Raw genomic sequence first — 9,887 nt, 5'->3', positions numbered from 1 at the left:
TTGTTGTTTTAGATTGTCTTTTCTCTCATCGTTTTGTGTTCTCCAGGTTAGATCGATTGATTTCTATTCGATCTAGGGTTTACTGGAACTGAGGGTGATGTTGTTGATCTCTAATATTCCTTTGCTTGTGGTGGTTCGTTTGATCTTGTGGATCTCTCCGATCTCTCTGTCGTATATGGTGTCTTTGTGGTTCTTTTCATACATCGTCGTTCTCTTAAGAGTAAACGCTAGGTTAAGAGTAAACCTTAAAGATATCTTATCTTTCATGGCCAACTTTAAGCCTACAGTCAACCTGAAGAGTGTGCAAACGGTGCAATTTGAAAGAATCTGGTGGTTATGGCGTTTGAATGCCCCTAAACGGTAACAACTTTGGTGCTTGCTGTTTTTTGGTTCATAACCCCGCTGTAAGTACTTCTTCTTCTTTTGCAGGTTGTTTGTTCATATTCTTGCACATTTTTGTTTTCTGTTTAGCCTTAGATTGGTTTAACTTGCTTATGAACACTAGTGATTGTTGACCTTGTTTGGTTTTTGTTCTTCTATTATTGTTTGGATTACAAACTATCAATATTTTGATGTAAGTCTCTCTGTCTGTATCATACTTGCTCTACCACTATTATGTATATGATTCTGGTGGTATAGATAGGCTTGAGTGGGACTTGTAATTATTATACTTGATAACTTGGTTTTTTTGGTGATCTTTCACCATGAATGGTTCAGGTGAGGTTCCTGAATGTTCTGGTTCTAAAACGAATATTAATCAATATAATTTTAATGATCCTCAGTTTCTTCGTCCGATTGATAATGGTGTTGTATCTATAATTAGTATCAAATTAAATGGTCTTGAACATTTTAGAATCTAGACAAGCACCATGATTAGAGATTTGAAAGGTAGAAATAAGCTAGGGTTTGTTGATAATACATTTTCTAAAACTGCTACTGATTAAATTAAACTACAAAAATGGGAAAGAGTCAATGTTGTTATTTGTTCTTGGATTTCTGGGTCAATTTCTGAGTCCATTTATACTAATCATGCTTGTTCTGAAATTGCATCTACTACTTGGACTGAGTTGTATGAAACTTATCATAAAGAACATGGTTATGTTGTTTTCAATCTTCATAAGAAGATTAATTCTTTGTGTCAAAATGGAATGTATGTTTTAAAATATTATAGTAAACTAGATGCTCTATGGAAAGAGTTTAATGGCTTAACAAATTTGGTCGAATTTACTTGTGATGCTTCTATTAAAATTAATGATCACTCAAAATTAATGAAGCTTATGCAATTTCTTACTGGATTGGATCATGTTTTTAATCAAGTTAAGTGTCATATTTTACTTATGGAACCTTTTCCTAATGTTAGATCTGATTTTTCAATTGTGTCTAGAGAAGAATCTCATCAAAAGGGAGGATCCCTCTCTAGTACACCTTCAAAAAACCAAGGGTCTGGTTTTGTTGGAAATTTTTTTATCCAAAAAGAAATAATAAAACACGTGGTAATCTAAATTTGCAATGTAAAAACTATGGTTTAAAAGGTCATACTATTGAAAGGTGTTATAAAATCATTGGGTTTCCAAAATATTTTAAATTTCAAAATTATGATTAACAAGGTTTAAGTAAATCTATATCTAGGAATGTTACTGTGTTGGGTACTCAGACTGATAAGCAGTCAGTAAATGGTGCTCAATACAATAATACTTCTCAGACTTATTGTAGTTTTGATTAGTTTTACTTGACTGGTGATCAGTATACTAAGTTTTTGAGCCTTATAAATGAGAAACACGGAGCTGTAGAGGTGTCTGCTAACATGGCAGGTATTTGCTGCAACTTTTTTTGTTAGTAATAACAAATAGGTTATTGATTTAGGTGCTAGTCAAGATATGACTAATGGTGATTGGTAATGAAACTGGGGTGCACTATTAGCCTGATAGCTCATGTGCTTTAGGTAAAACCTTCATTTCTATTAACACTCAATGTTGTGCTTCTAAGTTAACTTGGCATAACAGGTTAGGACATCTTGCAGACTAGTCACTCAATGTTCTTAGAAAAACTCTTGATTTAGGTTCAAATAGTATTCCTCCTTGTGATGTGTGTCATAAAGCTAAACATGCTCGTAATTCTTTTCAACTAAGTAAACATAAAACCTCTAATATAGAGGAAATAATTCATCTTGATGTTCGGGGTCCTTATAGGGCGTATACTTCTGATGGTTTTAGATTCTTTTTAACTATTGTGGATGACTTCACAAGAGGTGTTTGGGTTTATTTGATGAACTTTAAAACTGAAGTGTTTTGTTGGTTTTCTGTTTTCTTTAATTTGCTTAAAAGTCATTTTAATGTGTGTGTTTAAACTGTGAGGTCTGATAATGGGACAAAATTTATTAACAATCAGTTTTATGAGTTGTTTAAAACTAATAGTGTTATACATCAAACTACCCGTGCTTATACTCCACAAAAAATGGAGTTGTGGAGAGAAAACATAGACATTTACTAAATGTTTGTAGAGCTTTACTTTTTCAATATGGAATTCCTCTTAAGTTTTGGGGAGAAGTTGTTCTTACTGCACGCTTCTTAATTAACAAACTTCCAACTTCTATTTTGAATGGGAAGTCACCTTTTGAAATTATTTTTAATATGGTTTCCAAGTTTAAAAATCTATGAGTTTTTGGTTGTCTTTGTTTTGTTGTTATGTTGAATGTAACTAATAAACTACATGATAGGTTTGAAAAGTTTGTTTTAATTGGTTACTCTAATGAGAAAAAAGGTTATAAGCTTTAAAGTCTTGATAGTCATTATGGTTTCTTTTCCAGGAATATAAAGTTTTATGAAGATGTCTTCCCTTTTAGAATGAAAAAGGATTCTGGTGGAATAAGTCTTATTACTAATTTTTTTGATTGAACTGATGAATTAAATTCCATGCACTTTTTTTCATATGATGAGTTTTAGAAAACAATTACTATAGTTGATATAAGTGAACCTGATTGGGCTGGTTCTAGCAACGAGACTGAGGGTGAAATTGCAACCACTTTTTCCGAGCCTGCTGATTCTAGCTACCAGGGTGGCGAGGTACCTAGTCCTCATTCTTTGGAGGTTGTACCTGACTCATATGGTCTATCTGAGGAAAATGGTTTAAATGAATCTGAATCATTTGGTAGTGGTCTTATAGGAGTTAGGAGGTCTCATAGGGTGTGTAAATTTCCTGAAAAATTGTCTGATTATGTTATTAAAGGTAAATATAAACATGGCATTGAAAGTCTTTAAACTATTCTAGGTTGCCTTTTGATTTGTTTTGTTTCCAATTTAAATAAGGCCGTTGAACCTCATAGTTATCTTGAAGCTTCTACAAAGCCAAATTAGGTAGGTAGAAGCTATGAATACTGAAATGGATTCTTTATATCATAATAATACTTTGGTTATTACTTCCTTGCCTCCTAATAGAAAACATATAGGTTGTCGTTGGGTGTATAAAATTAAATATAAAGCTATTGGTAAGGTTTAGCTTTATAAAGAAAGATTAGTTGCAAAATGATATAATCAGAAGGAAGGTATCAACTATGAGGAGAATTTTTCTTCTGTAGCCAAAATGGTTTTTGTCCGTGTTGTCATTACTTTAGCTGTGAATAATGGTTGAAGTTTGTTTCAACATGATGTACATAATAATATTGTTTGTAAATTACTTATGGAACTTGGAAGAGGGTTGTGGGGTGTGGTGGGGTAGGGATAATTAGTGTGACAATTTGTCATTTTAAAGATAAGTGGTTAAACAAAGAAAAAAAATAAGAGACTTAAAGAAAGAAAAATAAAAAATAAACAAACTAAAAATGCAAATTTATCATCTTAAATATTGTCAAAAAAAATAATAATAAAATAAAATATAAAATATAAAATTGGACCAAAACCATAATAAAAATATCATGTTGAACTCCAAAACCTTTTAAACCAAAATGACAATTTTTGTTATTTTGTCTTTATTTATGTGTATTACATTATCATTTTATTTTATTCTATTATAATATCGTCCTTTTAATTGTGTAGGAACCGTAAAGTATATAATTGCAAACGTAATAAAATAAAAATATAACATTAGTGACAAATAAATCGAAAATACATATTTAATTTCATTACCCCTTTTATACATCATCATCTTTCATCTCTCTATTTCTTTCATACATGTTACAGCACAAATATCTTTGGATCGAATAATTTTTTTTATAAACAATTAACATATTAAAATTAACAACAATTATTTATTTCCAAATAATAATATCATCACAATTCACAAAGCAAATTGCTTGACTGAATTTGCCATCAATATCGTCCAGTTGATCATCCATGGATGTAATGAGGACAAAAATCACTTGAAAAATATATAGATTAGCTTCATATGTGAATATCAAAAGTTAATTATTCCAAATTTAATAACCCTGTGAATGAATCTTCATTGCAGATACATTAATCGATCTGTACCTGATGAACAATCAGATTACGAAACCCTAAGCGAAGAAGAAGAAGAAGAAGAACAGCGTAAATCATGATCTTCATTTCCCTTAATTGATCCACGAATTGCAAACGGAGAAGAAGATTTCAGAGAAGAAGGATTGACTTGCATGAACAGATAATTACCAGCAAACAAATCGCCGAAATGTGATTGGCTGTCCTTGAGCCTCTTCACAACCTTCGCCATTGAAAGCATCACAACTCGAGCTTTTCTCCTCATGAACTTCCTCAAGCTTGGGATCTTCATCTTTTTCGTTTTCTTCCTCAATGGGACTCTCTTCAACCTCGAAGACCATTGGATTCTGGCCTTCACGTGAGCAATCGCTCTCTTCACTTCTTTTAGGTACTCATAATTCTCGTCTCCACTGCCTTCGTTCCTCAGCCTCTGGTATGAAAATCCGGTCGCCGGAGCCATTTTGATTCCGATGGAAGAATTAGTGAGATGGTTAATCGGCGCAGTTGGGTGTTTATATGAAGAAAGCGGAAGGTGTTGGTAGCATTGAATGCCTGTATGAGGTGGTAGATGGTGAGATGATCTAAAAATAACGTGTAAAGAGAGTACTTTTATTAACTTAAAGTATACAAAATATACATCATACTTTTTATTATTTTATGTAGTATTTTTTTTTTCTAAATTACATAATGATTTATTATTCTTTTATTAACTTATGTAAAAAATTACTAGTTAAACAAATAATAGGTTATGTAAAATCGTAAAAATAGTTAAATTTCTTATGTTAAATGGTTATATTCAACATAAAATAATAAATATATTGAGCTAGTTGTTAAGAAAAAGGGACAACTTTTACGAAGCAACCTAAACTTTGTTTAGGGCTGACGGCGTGTTATCTTTTTTATCCCTCACAACCCTTTTGCCATATAAAATTCATATCAATTTTTTTTTTTTCATTTTTTCTATCTTTCTAATTCTATAACATATAAAAACCTATATATTACCAAAGAGTTTCTAGCTCAGCGGTATCTGGTGGTGTCTTCCCTCTTTGAGGTCGAGGTTCAAGTCCCATCATGGACATAGTTGGAATTAGTAAAACCTATATATATATATATATATATATATATATATATATATATATATATATATATATATATATATATATATATATATATATATATATATATATATAAAATCCAATATTTTTCATTTTTTCCAACCCACTCAATATATATATATATATATATATATATATATATATATATATATATATATATATATATATATATATATATATATATACTAGGTGTGAGATCCGTGTATTACACGGATTTATTAAAAATAAAAACTTAATATTAATATATAAATATAAAATATTTTATAATATAATACTTTATATAACAAAACGTAATCTTTTGAAAATTTGCAAAAGAAATTAAATTATTTGAAGTATTTATGAAAATTTATTACCAAATTAATAGGATATTTTATTTCCTTATAAAACTCATTACAATTTTATGGGATTTTATTTTAAGAAAATAGAAATCCCTAAAAAATAACAAGTGAAAAATAAAATTTCTAAAATTCTCACAAAATGACAAGTGTCAAAATGAAGGAGAAGATGACATGTGGCAAAAAAACCTTCATTTACTAAAGAGGATATATATATATATATATATATATATATATATATATATATATAAATTAAACTTATTATTAATAAAACTAAATAATTAAAAATAAAATAAAATATATTATTTTTTAATTATCCTTCCTACAATATCCATTTTTCTCTCCTTAGTTTTCTATCTTTCATGTGCAGCTTTGAACCATTTCATTTTGTCTGTTATTGGATGTGTATATGAGTTCACAGATAACACCAAGTTGGATATATTTCATCCTCAAGATAATAACCATGTTTGTAATGTTTGTGGTTTAGATTAAATGAACAATTGTTGTTCCATGGCATTTCTCTTCAAACACTGGTGATTGGTAGATGTTGCTTAGATCATTGTACTGGCTACACCTTAGAGTGTAGGTCAAAAATATAAATTTTGTGATGTCACCGCTTTTAATATCATTGTTAGATACTCATGATCAACCCTCATGTATTGGCCTCTCAGTTTCATTGGACAATTCCTTTCATTCCAATGTTTGCAATCAATGCTACCAATCATTTCAAGGAATTCATGTTTGGCCTCGTACAAAATTTGAATGTCAACGAGTTTTGGATGGCGTGAATATTCGTCCATATATAGTTGGATGACACCATAGTAGAAGTTTTGAAGACTTTCATGTGAATTTCTTTCTGACATATTTAGATACTCATCTATCGAGTCCAAGTTTCTTTCGTACACCATTTGACGTAATAATGAGGTGTATTTTTGCAGTACACTAAAACTTCTTTATGCATTGTATCCTATGTTGTATGAAAAAAAAGGATAATTAATCCCCAAATCACCAATAACACACATACAAAAAAATCTTTGCTCATCCAGACCAAAATCTACTAAATACATATTTGTAGAATATTCTAAAACGTTATTTAGATTATAATTTACAAACTCACCAACAATAAGGTCACTTATTCCACTAAAAGTTGAATTTTTAGAAAGCAAGCTTCTAACGAAGCAGGTGGGAGGAACATGAAACTTGAGGTAGATTAATAACCATAGCCTGATGTAACAATAGTTGGCACTAGTTATAACAATAAATTATTGAACATGAATAATATTTATTCGGAAACACATTGTTCGTATATATGGTAGAAATCATCTATAACTTGGAAAATATGTGATTTCTCATTGATGAGTTTTTATTGATGGTTCTTGGCAAATCCGTCAACTACCAAAATGGTATATAAAATTTAGAATCTGATAAATGACTTTGTCACATTAACACCAAGATGTTATCCACATATAATAATCAAGTATTGGCTTGATTAATCTTTATCCCTATAGCAAGACTAAAAGGAATAAGTGATTCTTTTAGATCAACAAAGATATTATTTACCATAACTACATAATATGATTATGAGATATGGCAAATAGATTTCAAGAAAATGGATTTCCTTAATAGAAACCTACTTGAAGATGTCTATATAGGTTAGCCTGGAGGTTTTGATAATCCAACATATTCTAAAAAAATGTGTAAGCTTTAGAGATCCATTTATGGATATAAAGAAAACACTGCAAGGTTGGAATCATCATTTTAATAAGTAAAACATAAAGTATGTTTTCTACATCAAAATGAAGATATCATTTATGTTTACTAAGAAATATTGGAAGCATAGTGATTTTCCTAATCGTGTATGAATGAGATATACTTAATCATGGGAAATTACATTTCGACGATACAAGGTCGTTTTGTCTTGACTCGGAAAGTATTTCTAAAATGAAAGGCAGAGGAAGGACAAAATATATACATTCTTGTAATGTAAAATCAATGGAGATAGATAAATATGAAGGTTAAAGTTTTAAATATTTATGGTTATTTTGACAATATCTTGAAAAATGTGAAGATGCAAGATTCTTTTGGAGGACTCTTGACAATGTCACATGGCGCCATTTTGAGCTTGTCTCAAGAACTTATCACAAAGGTTTGAGCTAGATAAAATGATTCATATTTTATTTGCTTTGACAAATAAATCCATCATTTATGTCATATTATGCACAAGATAAGGTACACGATTATGTTATGAGCACGTAAAAAATACCAATAAGATACATGGGAAAGTCATTAGATGTAAGTAAGGATATTCTATAAGGTACTTACAAAGAAATATAGAATGTTTATCAGTTAATTAGTTTAGAAGAAGATCTTTATCTAAATTGTTACATAAGATGCCAACTTCAAAACGTATAAAGATAATTATGAATTATAATTGGGTTATGACTTCATTATGAATAAAGAAAATTTTTTTTGCATTATCTACTACATAATAAGAATACACTGCTACTTTAAAAGCTATAATATAATATTATTGGATAAGTTACTTCATTGTAAAACTAGGTTAAGTCCCTTGCATTCAAGGACCACCTATAAATATTTTGTGACTTCAAGAGTATACTGAATCAAGCTAAGAACTTTAAGTCCTATAATATTAACAATCATATTCTCCAAGATATTTAACAATACTTAGAATAGAGATAAATATGGATATGACCTATTTGAAGAATTCACATAAATTAAATTTAGTCAGACCCATTAATGAAGACCTTCCATAAGTTAAGGGTGAAAGGTCACATTTTAGCTATCAGAATTCATTATTCTAGAAATGGGATTTGATTTGGATTTAGTATTTGGATATTAGAAAATTGTAACAACAACAATTATATTGTCTTGATATATTACGATATGATCTTAACATTCATACTTATTATGTTATATATTAACATGTTTAATCCATAAATAACCTAGTTATTCTAAAAGTCTATAGTGTGGCATAATCGTGGGAATAACTATGAGCTAAGACTAATATGAATTGGATTGGTTGATTTTCATAAGATAAAAGTAGGCAATGTGTTTTAAATAAGTTTATAGGTACTTGTAAGAGAATAAGTATTGGACATGACCCATATCAAGATCACTTTATAGATCGCTATCATGAGTGATACTTGATAAAGGTACTATATTTGTATCCTTAATACCTGAGATACATAGTGGGACTTGATTTTAGGGTATGCTATACTTTGATGTGGTCAACTATTATTCTTTGACCAGGCAGTTATAAAAGCCATTATCAGGTTTGGTATGAACTATACAAGATGCTTATGTAGTCAAGATAGGATTCGTTCCTCTTATATGTTGAGAGTTAGACATATAACACGTGTTATCAAAAGCTGAACACTAAATGAGATTGATTGTGATCCATATCTCATGTTCAATGGGATGTCTGTTGCAAAGGGACAATTGATAACTTGCCTTATACTTTAATTGAAGCTGTGAGCTTTTTGGTATCGGATGTTGACAGAATGACACTAAACCATATATTAGTAAGGACAATGAGATGTTGCTAGACGTTCACCACTATTTATATTAATCTAGAATGAGTCTTGTACAAGTAGGAAATTGAAAGATCTATATGCTCAAGAATCCTTGTAGAGTGATATTTTCTATATAATATATGATGCTAAAGGGTCACATTAAGAAGAACTTGATGGAAATATATTAATTATAAGAATTTGATTCTTGATAAATATTTATAACTCTTGTAATTGACAGAAAATTATTTATTTTAAGAAAATAATAAATTTCAATAACAAATATTAAAATAAAATCATAAGATGTTATTTATATAGTTATGTTCATTCTTATTTATATATAAAGGTTTTATTGTATATTTAAAATGTACATTAGTAAAAAATAAAAGAATGCAAAAATTCTTTCCTTATGACCTTTTGCAAGGCAAAAGGGACGTATTTAGTAGTATCACTAACTCT

General features: G+C 29.6%; 1 protein-coding gene across 1 annotated transcript; it reads right to left on the bottom strand.

The window, feature by feature from the left end:
• Positions 1-4,181: 4,181 nt before the first annotated feature.
• LOC111904743 (uncharacterized) lies at positions 4,182-5,001 on the bottom strand. The gene has a single exon (XM_023900470.3). It carries the CDS (start codon positions 4,906-4,908, stop codon positions 4,480-4,482), a length of 429 nt encoding a protein of 142 aa, XP_023756238.1. The 5' UTR covers positions 4,909-5,001; the 3' UTR covers positions 4,182-4,479.
• Between the last annotated feature and the right edge of the window lie 4,886 nt (positions 5,002-9,887).

This window comes from Lactuca sativa, chromosome 3, assembly GCF_002870075.4.
Source record: "Lactuca sativa cultivar Salinas chromosome 3, Lsat_Salinas_v11, whole genome shotgun sequence".
Taxonomy (NCBI): domain Eukaryota; kingdom Viridiplantae; phylum Streptophyta; class Magnoliopsida; order Asterales; family Asteraceae; genus Lactuca; species Lactuca sativa.
The sequence above is the reverse complement of the archived record's forward strand: the minus strand, read 5'-3'. Positions and strand labels throughout refer to the sequence as shown.

What these genes read in the sequence shown, in the direction of transcription:
- LOC111904743 (XM_023900470.3), bottom strand. Translation starts at nt 4,908, where the DNA reads ATGGCTCCGGCGACCGGATTTTCATACCAGAGGCTGAGGAACGAAGGC.